General features: G+C 44.1%; 1 protein-coding gene across 5 annotated transcripts in view; it reads left to right on the plus strand.

The window, feature by feature from the left end:
• Positions 1-14443, plus strand: part of SUCLG2 (succinate-CoA ligase GDP-forming subunit beta) — a 293645-nt gene extending 279202 nt beyond the window's left edge. For all 5 annotated transcript variants that reach the window (XM_084840442.1, XM_084840447.1, XM_084840440.1 and 2 more), the window contains one exon: positions 12529-14443. In XM_084840442.1, coding sequence (XP_084696568.1) covers positions 12529-12644 — 116 coding nt within the window. In that variant the 3' untranslated portion in view covers positions 12645-14443. The remainder of the gene's footprint in view (positions 1-12528) is intronic.
• The last annotated feature ends 9373 nt before the right edge of the window (positions 14444-23816 follow it).

Raw genomic sequence — 23816 nt, forward strand, 5'->3', positions numbered from 1 at the left:
ATGTTAGTCTCTATGTATTCTTCTATATGTGTGATCCCAAATCTTCTTCTGCTTCTTCTAATACATCCCTTTCACTGGAAAAAGTTGTTACCCATTGAAAGACGTCTGATGATATATCTTGCTACTTCTAATGTTGTTCGCTGTTTGGGTCACTGGAAACAGTCTTCCTTATCATCTGCAGTCTCAACATAACAAATATTATAGGCCAGGATCATGTCACACAAACATCCGCCTACAAGCTTCTGAAGCATTGGCCAAGATATGCATATTTAATCCCTTTAATCTTCCCTTGACTTTGGTCCTCAGTCCTAGGCCCTCAAATCACATGTGCAAATCACATTTTCTTTGAACTCCCATGTGATGAGAGAGGGTGCAATCCTGTGCACAGAAAACTATGAACTCAGAGGCGACCGCCTATCCACAGCAGGGCAGGCGAAGCATGGAGGGCATCGTTCCCTCCGCACTTCTCCTGCCCTGCATTTGTCGCTAGACAGCCGAGAGCAGAGCGGGGGAGGAGGCTGCCAGACGACACATAGGATGTGTCGTACTGGCATTTCCGCCCTCCCCACCCCAGAACGCCCTCCGGAATGCCCCGCTTTCGATGCTCCGCACTCCCCTTCCAAGCACGAGGCATGGGGCTTTTCCGCGCTGCCTGCGAGGCAGCGCAGAAGCGGGGGAAGGTCAGTTCCCAGAAAACCAGATATCCTTTGGCCATCTAGCCATAGACTAGCAGCTATAGGATTGCTCCCTGAATTTAATTAGAATTAATAATGTCATAATTTTTTAATGGCAAGAATGAAGCTCAAAGATATTATGAAAATACAGCTGAAGGAATAGAATGTTTCGTAAGAGGGTGAAGAAGGAACCAGCACATTTTGCGTTTTCCATTTGGTACATTGCTCCAACAGGAGGTTTGTGATTATTCCCATAAATCTTAACAGATTTGTTGCCTGGACTTTAAAGACTCCTTGCCCACATGCAATGTATTACAAATGTCTTGATGAGTAAAGTTTTAATCAGTCAGATCTGTCTTGATTTAGCAGGATTTTCTGGACAAATCTTTGTTCTCAGCTGTAAATAATTGCAAGCTGTTTTACCAGTGGATAAAGAAAGGATTACTCTCCCATTTGAAAATGGTAACTTTATAATTACATGTATTTACTTGAGAGAGAGAGAGAGAGAGGGAGAGAGAGCGCTCACCAGCTGACAAGCAAGATTACTTTTTAAGGAGCCCAGAGTGACTAGAGGAACCATGTAGTCTGTATTTTAACTTTAACACATGAAGTAACCATCTCTTTAAATTAAGGTTCTATTTCAGATTATTTTTGTAACGAATAGTTAGAAGTACTGGATTAAAGCCAGACATGCACAGGTCACACAAAGTATAGGTAGAATTGTAAAATAATGTTCTTTTTCTCCCAATCTGGTACTAGTTTTCTGTAAGTCTAGCTTCCAGTCCGGAGCTCCATGGCTTACATATGTCCATGCAGACAGGCACAGTCTGTGGTCTCTTCATTCATTTCATTGGAAGGAGCATTTCTGCTTGCCTATTCTTTGATGGATGCACACATCGGTTCCCTCCATTTAAATGACTGGGAAAGATGTCACAGACAGGAGAACTGTGCAAGGGCTTCGGGGCTCCCATCTCCACAGTAAAGCACTCAATCAATAAACCACACATTTCTTTTTGTTCAGATGTTGGAATGTTTGGCAAATATGATTGTAGGAACAGAGGGGGCATCCTTCCACATTGACTAAATGCACACTGGCACGACACGATCGTGTAATCCCACCTCTGGTGTGCCTCCATGTCTGCCTCAACTCCATGTATTGGCATAACGGATACACGTGACAAACAAGCATTGATTGCAAGATATGTATATCCTATACCTGTGAAAGATACTCGGGGCTAAGGAAATATGAATTTGAGAAATGACATGCAGCAAACGTCGCCATTAGGCTTCAGGAAATAAATAATGGAATCAAGTATGGCTAACTTGCAAAGAAATGCTTTTGAACATATATTTTCCCTGCTGCTCCACATCGTCATCTTGTTATTGACGTACTGCACCTTCTTAATTATGTGAGAAAACCATGCTAAATTGCTGTGGTAAATTCTATACTTCTTGGACTGATATCCTCCCTCCTTTGTAATGTGCATGGAGTAGGTTTTGCCAACTGGGGAACACCACTGAATGCAACCCGAACAAAGCCACTAACATCTCACTGACTTGACTAAGTCATATGTTTGTATGTGACATCATCATACCAGCAGAACTCAGGGGGAGCTGTAGGATTGGCAGCCTAATTGCTACGTAATCAACTGTGTTACCCTTATTGCTTCCTAGTGCCACAAGGCTCAACATAGTGTAGTACTCGAGCAAGACCAGGCACATTTTCCTCATTCTCACTAGTGTCCCATCTGAATTCTTCTATTTAGCTAAATCATCCAGTCAGCCATCTTGCATCCAATGCATTTATTTATTTACAATATTTATTTACTGGATAGATGCATTGTAATTATTAACAATGCATCTATCCAGTTTGACTACTGTGCATCATGTTTTCCCTTCAAAGCAGAGACCAGCCAGCCATTATACATAGATCTGGTCTACTTTGTGCTTCTCTCCCATTTTGTATAAATTGGCCTCATTCTTTCATATCAAACACATTTTTCTTTTCTTTCTCCCACCCACCTCCGGATCAGCAACACATGTTCGTAAACTTTTTTGTGTATTTGAGATACTTTTCTGAAACTGCAGATACGATTTGGTTCAAGAAATGAAAAAAACATCACGGACATTTGCTGCATCCTTAATATTCTGGTGCATGTGGGCCACACCCCCTTGCCTTCTAAATGTAATGTGGAAAGCAGACCAGAGATACTTTTTCAGTCCTTCAGTGGACCAGATTTTTTTGGATGTCAACTCCTTAGGATATTTAAGGTGCAAGCCAGAAAAAAGACCTACAACTCCTAGCATGCCCCAGCCAGCATAGCTGACTGGGGCATGCTGAGAGTTTTAGGCCTTTTTTCTGTCTAAACATGCATAGGATTGTGCCCTTAGTAAAATGGTTTGTCTATTACCCCCTTGTACTAAAGTCAAAATTTGAGGGAAATCTTCTCTATTATATAGAGGGATCTGAATGAAAAAGTATAAATCTCTCTTCAAATCCCATGCCTTTTCTCTGTTTAACAGCTTCAGTGCAAGTGAAGTGCAGATTATTTTGATAGCTTTGCCTTGGAACTCTGTTTGCAGTTCTCTAACACCATCCAGTGGCAGGAGGTTAATGCTTGTTTAGTTCAGCAAGGGATTTTTTAAAATAGCTTTCAAGGGGCGGGGAAAACATTTTAAATCCTGTTTCTTAAGCATTCTAGAGTAAAAATATTTCAAGAAAAAAGACAATGGTTCTTTCAGCCCTGTTTCTTGAGTTTTCAAGACTAAAAATGTCCCACCCTCTCCAGTGCTTTCTTTTTGACAGTATTCTCATTGAAATATCAAAATAAGCAGGGTTCATCAAATTCGTGTTTGTTGTTTGTTTTTTATGATGGGGAACACAATCACTTTCCAACAGAATTAGCTGTTTTCAGCAGACTTCGTTTATATAATGTTTTTAGAACATGCGTTTCAACAAATTTAAAAGGAATGTTCCGTACATCATTTATATGTGAGTGATACATAACTTGTCTGATTCCTTTCATTGCAGCAAGGAAGTTTAATTCAAGAGTTGCATAGCTATACAATTAGCACAGCTCTCTGTGAACTACCAATTCCTGGTTAAATTGCTCATGAGAACATTTGACTTTGTCAACCTTTCTTTACCTTTTTGTATAGAAACCTTTTATTTTTCTCATGTTGATTCTGTTGGCAAATAGTCATTTATAGAATAGACCTTTGCGTAAAAAAATCACCATTCAAAGTTATTTCTTAAGTTGTTTTTGCCATTCATGGGAATCTTTCCTACTTGCCCCTTTCATTCACTTTTGAATGGCCAAATAGGAATCTAAATGCACAGTGTATTTACCTTGTAACTGAATCCTAATACTTTTCACTAATATATCTGCTTGTGACACCAACATAATTGAGTCTAGCCATGAATTTCAGTGATGGATAAACATCTGGTCCCTACACGGATACTATCCATATTGGCCTCCTTGTCTATTCTGTAGGTCAGCCTCCCACACCCCCAGCGCCCTCCAAATGTGTTGGATTACAACTCCCATAATCCCCAATGGCCATATTGTCTGGGGATGATTGGAGTTGTAGTCCAAAACATGTGGAGGGCACCAGGTGGGACATCTGTTGTACACATTGAACTTTCTAGTACAGTATGTCTACACTAGGGACGCCACTATCAATGTTCCAGCACAATTTCATAATACAATTAGAACACAATATGTGCACACATACTCCTGCTCCAGGCAAAAGGGCAAGGAATATGTTCACTGGCCCTTTCCACTTTTAGAAATAAACTCTCATGTTCTGCTGGGTCAGAACTGTCACTTATCTCCGCATGCCCTGTTGTTTTGGTTACACCTAACTGTCCCTCACTCGCATAATATTGTCCTGTATAATCTTGCATGTTCTGGAGACATTGTAGGAGGAAGCATACTTCCTTCACAGTTAATAATTACGTAGGAATGTGTGAAACGGCAAAACGTGAGGTCACCAAAGTTCTCTGAATTCCACCTCGAAGCTCATTCTGACTCAAGTCTGAATCAGATTGGGACCTTCGTTCTTTTTCTTTTTGCATAAAAGTCCATGCATATTTTTCCAAACATATGCATCAGTTGTGTGCATCTTTGAAATGTATTCATTCTTCTCCCATTCACAAAAGTGTATTTGTGAGCATTTTTCAGAAGAACACGTTTTTTCATGTGCATTTTCCAATTGTACTCATGCTGCTGAACGCATTTTTTGGTTCTGCAAATTGCATTACAAGCTCGGAAATGTACAGGCTTAGACCGCCAATTGTGTCTGAGTCTGTATTTGACCCAGAAGGTGGAACCTGGGTAAACCCTGATCAAAAACCAACTGAAACATATTTCACATACATCCTTATAATCAAGAGGCGTAATTAGAGGAAGCTGCAAATATAATTAGATTGTTTTTTGGAGGATCTCAACAACATTTACTAAATCCTATGCATGTTCAGACAGAAAAACATCCTACAACTCCCAGCATGCCCCAGGCAATCATGCCCTAGGACCTTTTTCTGTCTAAACATTCATAGGATTGCACCCTTTATTAAACATGTCAATGTGGCCAAGGAACAAGAGGAGGGAACAGGACAGTAGGTTTTATATGTCTTGCTTGACATCTCATGATTCAGGACAGCATGTTCAAAAGCACCAGTTCTGTAATACATCAGAGTGATCTCTCATTTATATCTCCCTAAAGACAGTGGAGGCTGGTGGTTCCGATATTGGTGGGGTGTTGAACCTGCTCCAGAACCAGTCAGAACTCTAAAGGGGCTATCCAAGATGGATAGTTCCTTTAGAGTTCTGACTAGTTCTGGAGCAGGTTCACCGCCCCACTGACATTGGAGCCACCAGCCTCCAATGCCTGAGGACTTCTTCAGGGATAGTATACAGAGTGCCATGGTCTGCATTGCAGCCATGCCACTCAGCCTCAGAACTGCTTTCATCAGGAAATAAGTGTTCAGGGTGAAACACGCTGACCAGGTTGTCAGTGCATCATCACAAGTCATGAGTCAAGGCAGGATTATAAGAATGTTTCTCCACCAGAATTTCACTCGATTTATTGAGAGCCCATGTAGAAGGGATATAAATTCTGTTTCAAGCCTGCCTTAGAAACTTGGGAGCCAGCAACTGGGCTGGTAGAAGCAGACTTGGCCACTCCCTCATCCTCATGGCAGCCGCTCCAGCTCCTCGCCCCCCAGAGGGTGGGGAACCCTGCTAAATGGGTTGGTTGTGATGTGGGGAGAAGGGGGGTCTCTGAAAATTGGGCAGAGGCACCTTCCATGAGCAGAGCTCCATTCATGGAAGATGCTTCAGCCCAATTTTTGGAAATTACCCACTTATCCCCACATCACAGCCAACCCCATTCAGCAGGGACCCTGATCCACTTTGTAGCATTTTCAGAGGGGCAGAGGGAATGCCATGGGGAAGAGGGGGTAGGGAAGCCTGTTTCCATCAGCCCAGTTGCACATGCCCAAATCTAGATCGAACCCAGTGTATATGGGAAGCCTTTTTTTCACTGAAAGCAGTTGCTCATTCCCTAAAGCAACAGGTGAGTCCGGAGTTTCAAGGGTCTCTACTGTTGTTGCGTCTGATTTCCAATGTTCTAAATGCTCCAACATGGGAAGTGATAGAGATTAGTGCACCTAATTTATAAGCTAATTCATGGCCCTTTTGCACATGTGAATAGATATGCCTAGTGAGTTAAAAGGTCACTCAAGATTATATATGAACTGATGATGATGCTGACAAATGTGGTGTGGAAGGATGTAATCTTGATATGATATTTGGCAAGGGGAGGAAAAGAATGTCTGAAATTCCTCTATAAATGTTTGAAAAGGATTTCACACACACACAATGCAAATTAAAATATTCTTGGAAATTTAAATTGCTTCGGCATATTATTCTTTTAAAAATTGCCTGTTCTCATCCTCAAGCAACCTGATTATAATTTATATTCACATTCTATGGAAATGTGGTGGCATATTCATGAGCATATGCAAATAGACCCCGGAACGACGAACATCCTTGAGCTCTCATTTAGGATTATCTCCAATTAAAGGGCTGAAGCAGCACAAATTCGTAAATATTGAGATGACATTAATTACATTCTTGTAGCATAGGAAGAGGGAGTTAAGGTCAAAACTGTGTTTGTCTTTTGAAAGTTGCATTGGGACTCCCATTATGTGTGCAGAAAGAAAACAGTGCATAAGACTACCGTTGGAAAGTGCTCGGGGGGGGGGGGGGGACTGCTGATGGTTAGTAAAACTAGCCCAGATCTTCAAGTAGGTTCTTTGGCCGTATTTCCTTGTAAATCAGCATTTTTCATGCATAACCAAAATAAGACTCCTCAATGACTGATTTGATGTATCCCTCCCCAGATTTCAGGCATGACATGCCAAAGTTCACTTCTTTTAAAATGTAACTAGCCTGACGTGGCTCTTAACTGTGACCTGACTGAGCACTCCGAGTTTTGTGCAAGCTAGGACTGTTCCAATCTTTTTAATGTCAAATAAAGCTTACAAAGCTTTCTCTAGCAGTTAAATATATATATATGATTTCACTTAAATCCTGCCTTCCTCCCTCTTTTAAGGAACGCAAGATGACTTGCATGGGCCTCCTTCTCTCCACCTTATCCTTACAACAACCCCATGAGGTGGGTTAGGGTGAGAGTCAGTGACTGGACCAAAGTCACCCAGTGAGCTTCCTGGCCAAGTGGGAACTAGAACCCTGATCTCCTGAGTCCCAGTCCATTGTTCTAACCACTACACTACACTGGCTCAGTTAATGGTAAGGGGGGAACCCCTGTTCATGCATGATCCCGTGGCATACATGGGAGCATGCAGAACCGGCCCTCCTATGAGAAAGAGTGAGGCAGTGGCCTCAGGCAGCAGAAACAGCGGGGAGCAATGCCGAGGTGTTGGGGGACAGAGCTGTGTGTATGACGTGGCATCAGGTGCAGTGGAGGATGCTGTCCCATTGCCCTGTTGAAATAAGATTCAGCTGCCAGTCCAGTCAGTTGCTGGGGGGAGGGGGGGAATCTTGTTCTTCATCTCAGGCAGCAAAACATCTCGGGCTGTCCCTGTGAATCTGTATACAGACTCAGGATTCCCCAGTTCAACACTAATGGAATAATGGCTTTGCCCTAGTGGGCATTCTTCCTCTGTTCCCCTTTGCACATCACACTCAGGCAGCTTTAATGAGAGATAAATTAGTGGTATTAGGATTGCCACTTTATACACTGTATAATATACAGTGTATAATAGTGTATAATATACAGTGTATAAAATCTGTACAGTGTATAGATTCGCTAAGAGCCTTCCTGCCCTATGAAGTATTACAAATTTAGTGATATTACAAAGAAACAGAGGCTAAACCTAGGACAGGGCAGAAACAGTGGGTGGTAAATGACAAGTGTAAGTGCCCTTCCGTGGTTTTTGTTGCTTACAGTTTGAAGTTTGGTAGACACTATTGAACTAGCCTTTCTACAATTGAGATTTTACCTGCTGTTGGGACCGTGAAACGATTGAATCTTAAAACTTAAAAATCAATGTTCTCCCTCAAATGCAGTTTGAGAAAAAGATCCTGTACAGCCTTTCCATCTAGCACAATTAGCACAATTCTGCAGCACTCTGGTTTGTGTCAACTTACGCTAACTTTTTCTGGGTGTGTACAAATGTCTCTGTCATCCAATCTAATAAAAGATGTTGAGAACGCAGTAACTTAACAAATAGGCAGGGCTCTGCACATTTTGTGCTCCATACAATGAAGAAATCGCAATTTCATAGAGCACCAAACTTCTTGAAAAGAAACTTTGATTAAAGTATGTCTCTAGACCTCATTGGTTGTTGTTGTTTCTTTTTTAAAAAAAAACTTTATATTTTATAGGGTTTCAGTTTAATTATTTTGTATTCAAACTGGCTTTTGATGGTCAGGGATAGAGCAGGATATGGTAAGAAGAAGACTGATAATTACTCTTGGGCTTTATAGAGTGAACATATTGGTAACCATCAAAAGTGGAGTGCTAACGCAAGGGTGCAGAACATCAGGCCCGGGGGCCAAATCTGACCCTCCTAGAGTCCCATTCCAGCCCTCTGGGGTTTGATGTCAACACACACTTTCCCACAACCCCCAATTGTTTCATGGTTTCCTGGCTTTTGTACTGTTTTCCCCCATTCAAAAAGGGTTGAAATGCCCCTCCTAAAGCTTTGTTACTGGCAGTGAGAGCTTCAAGCTACAATATGCTGGCATTTGGGGCCCTGCCCCCTTTGTCTTTGGCACTGCCCCCCTTGCCTTTGGCTCCGCCCACCACTGGAATGCAGCTCCCGAGAGGTTCTCCAAAATGGAATTCAGCCCTCTGGCCTCAGAAAGGTTCAACACATCTGTGCTAACAGGTACCAGTGAGAATTTAAAATTCCAATTGTAAGGCCCATGAGCAACTTCTGCGAAATTCAATATTAAGTAGGGGGTCATGGAGCTGAGAGAACAAGCTATGAATCAGGTCGTCCCTGGTTTTAGGCTTGCCACAAACCCTACAGCAAACTCACTAGTTGGCTTGAGCAACACCCCACCCCCCATCAAGCGAACACACACACAAACCTTTCCTATCTGAGATATGGGGACAATACTGACCTCTCTTACAAAGCTGTTGTAAGGATTGCCAGGAGAGTGTATGCAAAGCACTTTCGGGCACAATCCTACAGCCGTTAGTCATTGGCTACATGGCCATAGGATTTTTTCGGTTTTCGGGAACCGATCTTGGAGCCCGAGCTCCAAGGTCAGTTCCCAGAAAACTGCCTCCCCACCCCTGCCACCCCATCAGAGCACAGTTCGTCCTCAGCTCCGTGCTCGGATCAGCAGTGCAGAGTGGGGGAAAAGGGGGCATTCCTGGGGGTGGGGATGGCAGAAGCGTCGTTACGACACTTCCTATGTGCCATCTGGCCTCCCTCCCCCACTCGAATCCGCCCTGGCCATCTCGCCACTAATGCAGGGCTGCTGGAGCACGGAGGAGAAGATCCCCTCTGTGCTTCTCCTGCCCTGCATTGGATAGGCGGTCAAGTTCAGAGGTGGCCACCTATCCCCATAGGATTGCTCCTTTAACCACCCAAAAAGCACTATGCACAGTATTTATTGCTTTATTTAATAAATTTTTATACTACATTTCTGCCAAGACAGCCATGGCTGTATACAATGTTAAAATACTGAAACAAGCAAACAAGTGTAACCAAAACACAAAAGCCGCTGGAATATAGCCCTCTCCAGCTGCTGATGGCGCAAGCTGCCCAGGCTGGTCTTCTCCTTTTCAGTCTTCTCTCGGGGGACACAGGTCTTCGCAGTAGATGTGTCCCCTGCAGGGCAATATGTAGCTTTTTGAACCATGCCTCAGTGTTGCAAATGGAGCCGTCTCGAAGCTTTTTAATGAACACACGTTTCCAGTGCTTGTTCCTTATGATTCAGTCAGCTATTCCAATTTACCTGCCACCCTCCTTATACTGGGAAATCTTTCTGTTCTCTGTGATGCAGCAAGGCAGGGAACATCTTCCAGTTGATTTCCCGCAACATTTTAGCACTGCAGGAATGGAACATAAAGGCAGCTGCCCTCGCTCTAGTTGTAGCCCCAGTACACCTGTGGATCTTTCACCCAAGGCCTAAGTGAGCGCTTCACCCCCGGGAGATCTCAACTTCCTGCCACTGCACCTGTCATTTTTTGTATTGATCTTCCTTATTGACATTCAGTGTTTGTGGTTATTAAAGCCTCCGGTTTGGGGAGCAGGGGCTTGCCTCAATGGTTGACAGACCTTTTGTCTTGCACATTACCATTTCTGCTTCCAAGTAAACGGTGCCGTCATTGTCAAGAGGTGCCCAAATGGATGGCAACAGAACACAAAGGGAAAGACTACAGTTGTGCGATCGCTCTGCCAGAACATTTCAACTGGGCCTTCCTTTTTTCCAGCGTTAATGAACAAAGAGCTACAGGATGTGAGCAACGATCAGTCATCTCTTTTAATTAATCTCCTCTCATTTAGCTATGCATGTGCCTTTTATAGGAGCTTGACAGAGTGTAACGCACACTTCCCTGAAATGTCTCTTTTAATTTATGGCTTCTTCTTTTTTAGAGGCTACAATTCTTCTCTTGACTGAACTTGACTTGGGCATCAGCTAATACAGCTCTTATAGTTCAATCCTATGCATGTTTACTCAGAAGTAACTCCCACTGTATTAAATGAGGCTTACTCCCAGGTAACTGTGCATTGGATGGCAGCCTCAGATTCAAAAGCCTTGGGTCTTTTTCCCCACAAGGAAAAAGTACCACATTGAAGTTATCTTCTAAATGATTTACCACTTAGCACATCTTAGGGCATTTAGAAGATTCATCAGATACCTGGAAGGATATATTGCTCATGCGTGAAGCAGTGTCAAAGGTCCCATGCTCAGCCTTTGGCATCACCGGTTAAAAAGGTCTCATGGGAACCTAGGGAGCTGCCAAATCAATTACACTGGTCCATCAAGCTTAGTACTGTGTGCATCAGGGGTAGACAACCCTTTTCAACCCATGGGCACATTTGCAATTTGAGAGCCTGTTCCAGGCGCCACCACAAGATGGCTGCCATGGCTTTCCTAAGAAGGTCTCTGAGCCCCACCGTGTAGCCCAGAGGCATTCATGAGAAATAAAGACAGCAGCTGCTGGAGGCCCCCACTTTGCTTTAAATGAATCTCAGCTGCCACTAACAGAATGTGTTAATTTTAAAAAATAAATAAATAAAAAGTGGGAGGGGTGGGGCACCTTGACAAGAAAGGTGTCCGGGGAGCATTGGTGCCAGGAGGACCACGTTGTCTACTGCTTGTCTACACTGATTGGCAGTGGCTCCTGGGGGTTTCAGACTAGATCTTTCCCAAGTCTACCCGGAGATGCTGGGATTGAACATCGGACCTCCTGCATGCCAAACATGGGCTCCTCCACTGAGCCACATGCTCTCTTACTAGCAGACCTGGGAGAGACCTCTGCCAATCAGAACAGAGAGGTGGACAGGTACAAGACATCCTCTTATGTTCACAATATGGTAATACTCCGTAGCCTGTACTTATTTCTTTGTGTAATATAAATGCTGTTTATGGTTTTTGCGTTAGTGAATGTATATAAACAATATGAAGCATAATGTTTCTGTCTTCCACAATTGGAGCCATTATGGTTGTTGTTGTTGTTGTTGCTTGCTTGCTAGGAATGTCCCTGTAGCTATCTAGGTTGTGTACCAATTCCCAATTAGCAGCTTTAACACTATTTTTTTTAATGAAGATACAGGTCAGTATTCAATGGGGCCATTGTGCAAGCGCCCCCTCCCGCCAATTCCACTGCACAAGCAGGACCTACCACATGCACAGCAGAGATCTAACATTTCTCATAGGAAGCCCTGAAATGAGTAGAAATGCTTGTTTCTGGATCAGGACAGGTCAGTGGAGCTTCTTTAGGCAAGCTCGGCTGACCTGCCCTGTTCCAAAAACGTGTGTTTCCGCTCGTTTCTGGTTGCTCCCAGAAGCGCTAAATCTCCGTTGCGCAAGCAGTGGGTCTCACTTGCAGAATGGAATTGGTGGGGTTGCAGAGCCCCATTGAATGTGCCCACAGTTAGGGGAGAGATTGGAATAGGGTAAACCTCAGTTTTTCATGTCACTCGTCTTTCCAATATTGCTGTATCTTTTTATAGTGCCACCAGACATGGTCCTTATTACACACTTTCAGCATTGTTCTGAAGCAAGACCCCAGAACTTCCTTTTGCGGGCTTTCAAAAACTGGGATGCATACATTGGCTAACCTTTCCCCCCTTTCCCCCTAGGGACAAATGTTCATGAAGCCCAGCGCATTCTGAATGAAAGTGGACTCCCAATCACCTCTGCAAATGACCTTGAAGATGCTGCCAAGAAAGCAGTGGCAAGTGTGACAAAGAAATAAAGACACTGCCACGAAGAAATTCATACAGTAGCTTACATTCCCAGAATTGCCTCAGAATACATATTTAGAATTATTTTAGCCAGCCATGAGTAAGGCTAGACTTGATCTGTCTGACCTATCAACAAGAAATCATGAAATGTTCAATGTGTAAAAAAAACCCAAAACCTAGGAACTACATTAAATTAATGGAGCCTGTACTTTCCTATATTATATTGGAATGGCCTGCCAGCAAGTGTGATGAGTAACCACTGTCTGTTGCCATTCAGATTTCTTTCTCATGTAATATGTCATTGTTAGTGACTCTTAATTTTTGTAAGGTATTTTGTACATCTTTACTATCCTAAAGGGATAGCAAGTAATAGTTCACTTTTTATTGGTAAATTGTGGCCAAGATTCAAGGAACTGCACAGTTGATTCTGTGCACCCAGGGGTGGGGGACTTGCATTTCACAAAATGGCAGCCTTCCCATATCATGTCGCAAACCACTTTGAAACTGCTTGAACCTCCAAAAGACATTTGTGATATGGCATGGGATCTGCCATCTGAATGTTTAAAAGGCAAAAAGTCCAACTTAGGTGTGCCCAAAAGCCTTTAGCATGCCTGAAGTAGCTACCTGAATCCCAGCCAATGTGTTTTTCTAAAGGATTTTTCCAACTGGGTTAGAGAAAATAGCATGTTTATATTTTGTCATTTGAGCCAAATAATGGGAATGGGGATTTTCCCCCAGCCATTAGAAACTATGTACTTGTTTCACACATGCCTTAACATTCAGTGTTTGTGCTGTGATACCCAATGTATACCTCACATTAGAAGAAAACTCAAGGTGTAATTTTGTGAGGGAAGTGGTTTTTGTATCATACCAGGAATGAATGAGTTTCTCATGTGAATGTTTTAAGCATGGAAGGAGAAGTATAATACGTCCTAATGTCATAGTGCCATTCAGCATCTATGAACATATGTGTCCATTTAATACTGACTGTGAGCTTCCAGAATCGATGTGCATAATCGATTCATAGTAGCTGAAGAATTGCCATTCATACTGGAGAATTTTTTGGTGGCAATATCTTAAAGCTTAAGCATTTATGTTATTATCCTGTTGACATTAGTCAAACCATACTAGCATGAGCTGTCAGGGAACCTTCCATCATTGAAAAGAATGTGAAAAAGATAGAACATAAATGCTGTAATGAAAAATATTGGGCCATGATTCAGATAAGCACTTTCTAAGATCTTGTCTGGAAGTGTTGATCATGCATTTTATTCTAATTTTGAAATAAATCAGACAAACGTATTTAGCCTTGGCCTGATCACGCCTTTGACTTGTGGAAAATATGTACACAAAAAGGTGCAGAAGCTATCGAACTGTCTATAACCACATCAATGTGCTTGGGTCACAATGGAAAGATTTATGAAAATCAAAATGTTCCACCATTGAAATCCACTTTGTTTAGATGTTTATTTACACGGGTTTATCCTATCAGGATATAGAGATATACACAACATTGTTCAACTGACAAGCCAGGAAACTGAAATGTTCTGAAACTTTTCAATAATATTCAGTAAAAATATGAAAAGTTTGTAATTTAATATGAAGTGAAATTTATCTAATAAATTTCTCAATGTTCAACATGGAGTGCCAGGTAATACTGTGAGGTTTTTTCTGACATTCTCATGAACTGGTTAAATGTACACCTTTTTTGTTGTTTAGCATGCCAATGCATATACAGTCAGGGCCAGAAATATTGGAACAAGGATAACTGTTTTGGCAGTTGGCCTCTGTACACCACCACATTGAAGTTGAAAGGAAACACACCCAGATGGGAGCGAAGTCAGGACTTTCAGCTGTAATTCAAGGGGTGTGACAGAAGTGGGGCACTAACCATTCAGGAAGGACAGCCAGTGGCATACACACACACCCATCGTTGGTGGCTCATAAGTAATGGAACGAATGGCTGACAAGCAGCTGCAAGGCCAGGTGTGGCCTGTTTCCTGGGTACCCCCTGACCAATCAAGCAGATAAAAGGCCTGGAGGTGGTTCTGAGTGTTACATTTGCATTTGCTAGCTGTTCACTGGAACTCCCAACATGAGGTCCAAAGAGGTGTCCATGCGAGTGAAGGAGGCCATCATTATGCTGAGGAAACAACATAAACCCATCAGAGAGATAGCAAAAACAGTGGCAGTGGCCAATACAACAGTTTGGAACATCCTGAAAAAGAAGGAATTAACTGGCAAGCTCAGCAACAGCAAAAGGCCTGGAAGACCACGGAAGACAACTAAAGTGGATGACCACAGAATTCTGCTCATGGTGAACCCTTTCACAACATCTAGCCAGGTCAAGAACGCTCTTGCAGAGGTAGGCATGTCATTGTCAACATCTACAGTCAAGAGATGGCGTTATGAATGTAAATACAGAGGCTTCACAACAAGGTGCAAACCACTGGTAACGCTCAAGAACCGAAAGACCAGATTAGCCTTTGCCAGCAAACACCTAAAAAAGCCTGCCCAGTTCTGGAATAAGATTCTTTGGACTGATGAAACCAAGATTAACTTGTTCCAGAATGATGGGAAGAGAAAAGTATGGAGAAGGAAAGGAACAGCTCATGATCCAAAGCATACCACATCATCTGTCAAACATGGTGGAGGCAGTGGTATGGCATGGGCATGTATGGCTGGCAATGGAAATGGGTCACTGGTGTTTATTGATGACCTGACTGCTGATAAAAGCAGCAGGACGAATTCTGAAGTGTATAGGGCGATACTTTCTGCTCAGATTCAGCTGAATGCTGCCAAACTAATAGGACGGCACTTCATATTGCAGATGGATAATGGCCCAAAGCATACAGCAAAAGCTACCCAAGAGTTTCTCCAGGCAAAGAACTGGGATGTTCTTCAATGGCCAAGTCAGCCACCTGATCTCAACCCCATAGAGCATGCTTTTCACTTACTAAAGACAAGACTGAAGGCAGAAAGACCCACAAACAAGCAGCAGCTGAAGGCAGCTGCAGTAAAGGCCTGGCAAAGCATCTCGAGGGAGGAAACTCAGCATTTGGTCATGTGCATGGGTTCCAGACTTAAGGCAGTCATTGACTGCAAAGGATTTTCATCCAGGTATTAAAGGCGATCCTTAAGTTTGAAATGATGTTGGTTTGTTCCGTTACTTATGAGCCACCAACGATGGGGGAGGGTGTATGCCACTGGCTGTACTTCCTGAATGGTTAGTGCCCCACTTTTGTCAAACCCCTTGAATTACAGCTGATAGTCCTAACTTCACTCCTATCTGGGTGTGTTTTCTTTCAACTTCAATGTGGTGGTGTACAGAGGCCAACTGCCAAAACAGTTATCCTTGTTCCGATATTTCTGGCCCGGACTGTAGCTCATTCCATCAACTGTAAAATACATCCAAGTGTTTCTGTAACATACTGTAATCTCCCTACTGTTATATGAACTCTACAAAGTCATTGGACAAGTGATGAGTGTATAACCATTATATCTGTGATATCCTAGTGTTAGGTCTTTACATCTGCAGCCCATTCCCTTCATGCAAGTACTTCTTCATACAGCGCATAGCTAAACTGTGGAATTCACTTCCACAAGATATCGTGATGGCCACCAATTTGGATGGCTTTAAAAGAGGATTAGACAAATTCCTGGAGTAAAAGGCAATCAATGGATACTAGTCCTGATGGCTATATGCTTCCAACAGTATTGAAGGCAGTATGCCTGTGTACACCAGTTGTTGGGGAACATGGGTGAGAAGGTGCTGTTGCACTCATGTCCTGCTTGTGGGTTTCCTGGTTGACAGCTGGTCGGCCTCTGTGTGAACAGAATGCTGGACTAGATAGACCCTGGGTCTGATCCAGCATGGCTCTTCTTATGTTCTTAGGTTAAGTCAATATCCATATTAAACCAGCCTTTAGCACTAAGTTTATTCTTGGTAAATTGTGAGCCAAAAACTTTAATTGCTAGAAATTAACATATATTTGACTACTGTCTATTCCCATACAAAATAGAAAGCCGGATGCTGCCCATGGGTCCATCCCTCCACTAGTCCACTGGCTTCTCCACCTTCCCCAGCAGTGCTCAACTCAACAATGCAGGAGGCACCACAGGCTTTAACTCTTGCCCCCCTGCGATCTCCCTGCCCCCCCCCCCGCCGCACTGCTCAGCTGATTGGCAGGAAACAGTCAAGCAGCAGGACTGCAGCTCCTCTTTCCCCACACCTCTGCTGTTTTCTAGCAGTCAGCTGAACAATGCAGGGGCGGGGCGAGGACAGGGAAGGGGAGGTTTAAACCTCCCCCATGATATCCTCCCCCGGCACTACTCAGCTAGAAGAAGTGCTGGGGATCATGTGCGTCTGTGAGGTGGGGGGGTATACGTGGGAGTGTAGATGGGGTACATACGTGGGTGTACTCGAGGCTTTATCCCCACCCACCACCAGTATGTAGCCCCAACCACTGTCTGCCAAGGGAATGTAGCCCTCTGGAGGGGAAAACGTTCCACCATGACTGAGTTAATAAATGGTGGTCTCTGCACACAAGGAAAGAATAAGACGAGATGAAGGTTGTTCCAACGAGACTTAAACAAGATTCCTTGTTATCCAAGCCTGTGATTTCTCTTGCGGTAGTAGAGCAAATGCTTTGTATGCAAAAGGTTCCAGGTTCAGTCTCCAGCATTTCCACACAGGGCTAGGGAAGATTCCTGGCTGAAACCCTGGAGAGCCAATGTCAGTGTAGACAGTACTGAGCTAACTGAGGCAGTGGTCTGACGTGGAATTCTCACTGCTTTCCATGTGAGTGTATGTGCTTCTGATCACAGGCTTAGTTAAAAAGGAGTCCAGCTGAGATTGCAAAGGCATAGCAACCCCTTTGCCTTAATAGTAACTCTTCCCTAGTCCTGGACTGGTGCCCTGAGGCATTAGGCAATCTCTACATAGTTCAAGTGTTTACCTGCCATGAAAAGCTTGCCTGACTCTGTTGGACTTTAGCCAGGCTGTTTGACTCAATTTTGCAGGAGGAAGAAAGTTTTGCCAACATTACACACACACACACACACACACACACACACTGTCCCAGGGCAGATGTGCAGAAACAGATTTGGAGAGCCGATGGATAATCTGACACCAAATTCCTATTGAAATCAAGAGTAATTTGTTCTGAGAACTAATGGGGCCAGTCAGTGACAGAAGTAGGTTACTCTGTGAATGAGTTGCTGCTTTGGGAGATGACATGATGGGATTTTGAGACGGGATTCTTTACATTTCCGAAGCAGACTCTCCCCAGCATATGCAGAGCAGAAACGGGTCATCCCAGGGAAGGCTGACAGTGACAAAGAATCTGTAAACACTTCTGGGAGAGGAAGGCTCAGAGGGCTTTCCGCGTAAGACAGACTGCCTAGCACAGATGCCACCAGAGGGGAAATAAGAGAGATTATCTTTCTATTACAGCAGGCCCAAGGAGGTGTTGAGCAATGGGGGCCAGATAACCAAGCCAATTTGGCAGACTTAAGACTCGCCCTCAGTGTTTCCCTCGGCACCCCACACACACACACACACCAGAGCTTCAAGCCAAGGTTTCCCACTCCTGGATGCATTACGAACCTCTCCCTCCATACCTGCCCTTACATTCATATGTAGGACTTTACATTGGACAGATCTGATGATTAGCTGAAGATATTTCAATGTGGGATTTGACATCGGACCTGGAACTAAATGTTGCCAGGTGAAAACCAGCTGTTCAAGGCTGCAGCCCGCTAGCCAGGCTCTCTTCCAAGATATTCCATTGCATTCAACCCTCCTCCAGTTTTCTATTTCTTCCCCACACACACACCAGGGGTGTCGTAACAAATCTTGAAGTGCAAGCGCTCATCATGACAGTCCCCGTAGCCACATCCCCAGGGGGAATCCAGGAATTTAGATCCATATCGACAAACTAGTTCTAGCATTTTTATCTCCAGCAGCAGCAGATCTTTTGTAAAGCTAAGGATCTCAATTGCCCATTCAGGACCAAGCCATCCCCAAATACTTTACATGACAGCAAGGAACAGGGTATTCTGAGGAGGGGGGCAGATGACATCGGCATCTCTGCTAATTACAAAAAGTTGGTGCTCCATCCCTACAAGCCCTGGCTTCACTACACCACTGTTCCCCCCAGTAGCCAGTCAGCATTCCATGGCCGCTCAGGGCATGCTCAGTCCCTGTTGGGAGGGAGGGGGTTGTTGGCCCCTTGGTAAAGATCTTTTGTACTTCTCCAAGTCTTGGGAGTTCCCCCAAGCCTGTTGACACTTCCCTTTTGTGCACAGGGGGTGCCCTTTCGGCTACATAAGGATCAGTACTCCACCACCACCTTGGCCAGGGCTGGGGGTATGATGGCTCAAGCGCCAATCTGAGGTGAGCTGGGAACCAGGAGCTACAGGACGAAGCCAGGAGTCTGGACTGAGAAGCAAACCAGGAGGCGTGATCAAGGGAGCAAACCCAAAAGCCAGGACCGAAGGATACAGGACCATATCGGAGCTCGGGAAGCCCTTGTAGTTCAGGCAAGGCTTAAATGAAACAGGAGACCTCTTCTTACTCCTGTCCAGAAGGAGTCAGTCACCTGTTTCAGTAGGAAGGGTCAGTCCAGGCCCTGAGGATACTACAGTTCCTAGGCCTTGGCAGATGCCGCAACGTGCGGTTCAGTGAGTCACACACAGGGCAGCCATACAGATCTGAAAGTTCTCAGTTCAAGCCCCGGCAGCTCCTGAAACTCACACCCCAACATTGTTAATAGAATGATGCCAGTTCCATCATTTCAAAGTCTCCTGCATCTTCAACTCCGCTCTTTCACTCTTGCTTCCCCTTATGTCTGGAGCTACCTCCCTGAGGGCCTTCGTGATGCTGCCTTTCTTTTCTTTCAAATCCCTATGGGGAAGAGCCATAGCTCAGTGGCAGAGCACTTGCTTTGCATCATGCAGAGGGTCCCATGTTCAATCCCCAGCATTGCCAGGTAGGGCTGGAAAACCTCCTGTCTAAAACCCTGGAGGGCCACTGCCAGTCAGTGTTGACAATACTGGGCTAGATGGACCAATGGCCTGGCTTGGTATGTTCCTCCTCAAAACTTGTCTTTTCTATAAAGCCTCAGCATGACTCCATACTACACCCCTACTGAAACTAAACCTAAATGTATATAACTGACCTGGTGTATATAACTATCCTGTTTACCCTCCCCTCCATCCTCCTCTTCTCCATTTTTCCCCCACTGTGTCAAATTTTAGATTGTAAGCTCCTTGGGGCAGGGACTCTGAAGACAAGGATGAGGAACTTGTGCAGAATCCTTAAGAGGGCAGGTAAGCACAAGTATTTAAGGACACAAGCACATGGTAAAGGCGACAAGAGGGGTGAATGGTCTGGGCTTCAGAGCGCGGGATAGAAGTGAAGAGTCCAAAGTGAGACAATGGATAGCCTTGAGAGGATTGATTGATTGATTGATTGATTATTTTATTTATTTCATTTCTGTTCCACCCAGTAGCCAAAGCTCTCTGGGTGGTTCATAAAAAGTAAAACCACAAAGCGCAGGATTCAGTAGTCGGACTTGACTAGGCATAAACCAAGTTTTTGCCCAAGAGAACAGAGAAGAAGAGCCGTACTTGGAGGATGTTGTAAAGGGAGCAGCAACATGAGCTGTCAGCATGCTGAATATGGGGCCGAAAGAAGTGAGGGGGGTGAAAAACTGAAGTTGTTTGTTCAAAAGGAGCGGGGGTAATGTTGTCAATGTATAAAGAGAAAGTGTGCAAAGAGAAGAGGGCTTGGGAAGAAGGATGAGGTTCGTTCTTCAATACATTAAGCTTGAAATACTGCGGCTGGCCACTGCCCTTCCAAAATGTCATTTCATTTCACAGAAGCTGCAGTGTTTTGTCAACAATCTTTTATTAACTTGTCCCTCTCAGCAGTTGTAGTGTTTAATGGGCATTCCATGACATCACAGCAGTCCAGCCAATTGCAGGAGGGGGAGCTCAAATGTAGTTTAGAGACTATTTACATATATGGTGATGAGTTAATCTTTTCCACTGACTCTTAAGCTGCAGTCCTCAATTTCATCGTGAGTGAATCCCATTGAACTCCATGGGGCTCCTGAGTAGGCAAGTATAGGGCTGCACTATTAAGTAAGCCTTATTCAATCATTCCGTACCTGAACACAGTAAATGCAATGAGAGGGAGTGCGCTAGCCCAGCCCCTCTTCTTCATTGCATCTCTTGCCTTCTATTCTTGTAGGCCAACTAAGAGGAGGGATTCCTCTATCTGTAGAGGGTCTCCACACGAGCCAGAATCTGGATTTTCCAACATTCATTCATTCATTCATTCAAAACATTTGTACCCCTCCCTATGTCATTAAGATATCAGGGCAACATACAGATAAAATCAATTTAAGCAGTATAAAACGATGAATAATTTAAACAGCTAAAAGCACATTAAACCATTAAACAAGCTAATATCAATATATTCTGGCTCATGTAGAGAGCCTCCAGCGATTCAGGAGGCTGTCCCCTTCAGACAATCACCCTCCGCAAGTAGAGGGTGTTGGATGGGACAAAGGAAAAGGGCTGGGGTTGACTGCTCCATCTCGCTACAGGCTCCTTCACACGGCACTTTTATCCTGCGATTGAGATTGCTCCTTCATGGAAGTTTGCGGGCTCTTTACATGACGCCGTGACCTTCCAGGGCATCTCCTGCACTAAATGCCCTTTGTTCCGTTTTTAAGTAGATCGCAGATAATGAGCTATCAAATTACCCCATTGTGTTCCACTTCAGTTTCCTCCATCAAAAGAGTTAGAATCATAGAATAGTAGGGTTGGAAGGGGCCTACAAGGCCATCAAGTCCAACCCCCTGCTCAATGCAGGAATCCAAGTCAGAGCATCCCTGGCAGATGGCTGTCCAGCCTCATCTTGAACACCTCCAGTGTGGGAGAGCCCACCATCTCCCTAGGTCATTGGTTCCATTGTCGTATTGCTGTAACAGTCAGGAAGTTTTTCCTGATGTTCAGCCAGAATCCAGCTTCCTGTAACTTGAGCCCATTATTCCGTGTCCTGCACTCTGGGATAATCAAGAAGAGATCCTGGCCTACTTCTCTGTGACAACCTTTCAAGTACTTGAAGAGTGCTATCATATCTCCCCTCAGTCTTCCCTTCTCAAAGCTAAACATGCCCAGTTATTTCAGTCTTTCTTCATAGGGCTTTGTTTCCAGTCCTCTGATCATCTTTGTTGCCCTCCTCTGAACCCTCTCCAGTTTGTCTGCATCCTTCTTAAAGTGTGGTGCCCAGAGCTGGACACAGTACTCCAGATGAGGCCTAACCAGTGCTGAGTAGAGGGGAACTAGTACTTCCCAGGATTTGGAAGTGATGCTTCTATTAATGCAGCCCAAAAGAGCATTTGTCTTTTTTGCAGCCACATCACATTGTTGGCTCATATTCAGCTTGTGATCGACAACAATTCCAAGATCCTTCTTGCTTGTAGTGTTGTTGAGCCACGTATCCCCCATCTTGTAACTGTGCATTTGGTTTCTTTTTCCTAGGTGCAGAACTTGGCATTTATCCCTATTAAATGTCATTCTGTTGTTTTCTGCCCAGCACTCCAGTCTATCCAGATCACTTTGCATTTTGTTTCTGTCTTCCAAAGTATTAGCAATCCCAGCCAATTTTGTGTCATCTGCAAATTTGATCAGCATTCCCTGCACCTCCTCCTCCAAGTCATTAATAACAATGTTGAAGAGCACTGGGCCCAGGACTGAGCCCTGCGGTACCCCACTCGTTACCTCTCCCCAGTTTGAGAAGGTCCCATTGATAAGCACTCTTTGAGTCCGATTCTGTAGCCAGCTGTGGATCCACCGGATCGTTGTTTCATCTAGCCCACTTTGAGCTAGTTTGCTCATCAGGATATCATGGGGCACTTTGTCGAAAGCTTTGCTGAAGTCGAGGTATATGATGTCTACAGCATTCCCACGGTCCACAAGGGAGGTTACTTGATCAAAAAATGAGATCAGATTTGTCTGGCAGGACTTGTTTTTGACAAATCCATGTTGGCTTCGAGTAATCACGGCATTGTTTTCACAGTGCTTCCAGATGGATTGCTTTATCATCTGCTCCAGAATTTTCCCAGGGATTGATGTCAGACTGACTGGTCTGTAGTTCCCAGGTTCCTCCTTTTTACCCTTTTTGAAGATAGGGACAACATTAGCCCTCCTCCAGTTATCTGGCACTTCATCCGTCCTCCATGATTTCTCAAAGATAATAGACTGTGGTTCTGAGACTTCTTCTGCCAGTTCCCTTATTACTCTAGGATGCAGTTCATCTGGCCCTGGAGATTTGAACTCATTCCAAGTAATTAGGTGTTCCTTGACCATATGCCTATCGATCTCAAGCTGCAATCCTGCCACTTCAGCCTGCACTTCGCCTTTGCCAGGGGGGTCATAGACCCACTTTTGGGAGAAGACTGAGCCAAAGTAGGAATTGAGCACCTCTGCCTTTTCTTTGTCATCTGTTATCATTTTGCCATCCTTATTTAATAGCTGAACCACCATTTCTTTCCTCTGCCTTTTACTATGCACGTAGCTGAAGAAAGCCTTTTTGTTGTTTTTAGCATCCCTCGCTAACCTCAGCTTGTTCTCAGCTTTAGCCTTCCTGCTGCCATCCCTGCAATTCTGTTCTACCTGCCTGTACTCTTCCTTTGTTACTTGGCCTTCTTTCCACTTCCTATATGTGTCCTTTTTTATTTTCAGGTCATCCCTAAGCTTTTTGTGAAGCCACATCAGCTTCTTCTGTTGTCTTCCACCTTTTCTTCTTGGTGGAATTGTTTGTGATTGTGCTTTTAGAATTTCCTTTTTTAAAAGCTCCCACCCATCTTGGACTCCTTTTCTCGTTAGTGTCGCTTGCCATGAGACCTTACTGATCATTGTTCTGAGTTTATTAAAATCAGCTTCCCTAAAATCCAGGGTACGCGTTTGACTACACTCGGCTTTTGCTTCCCTTAGAACCAAGAATTGAAGTGCAACATGGTCGCTTTCCCCCAGGGTTCCTGTAACTGCTACTTTATCCACTAAGTCATCTCTGTTGGTTAGGATCAAGTCAAGGATAGCGGATCCTCTAGTTCCTTCCTCTACTTTCTGTAGGAGGAAGTTATCCGCCACACAAGTCAGGAATTTCC

The sequence above is a fragment of the Heloderma suspectum genome, chromosome 2, assembly GCF_057233095.1.
Source record: "Heloderma suspectum isolate Gila_16-S chromosome 2, 16-S_ref, whole genome shotgun sequence".
NCBI classification, from domain to species: domain Eukaryota; kingdom Metazoa; phylum Chordata; class Lepidosauria; order Squamata; family Helodermatidae; genus Heloderma; species Heloderma suspectum.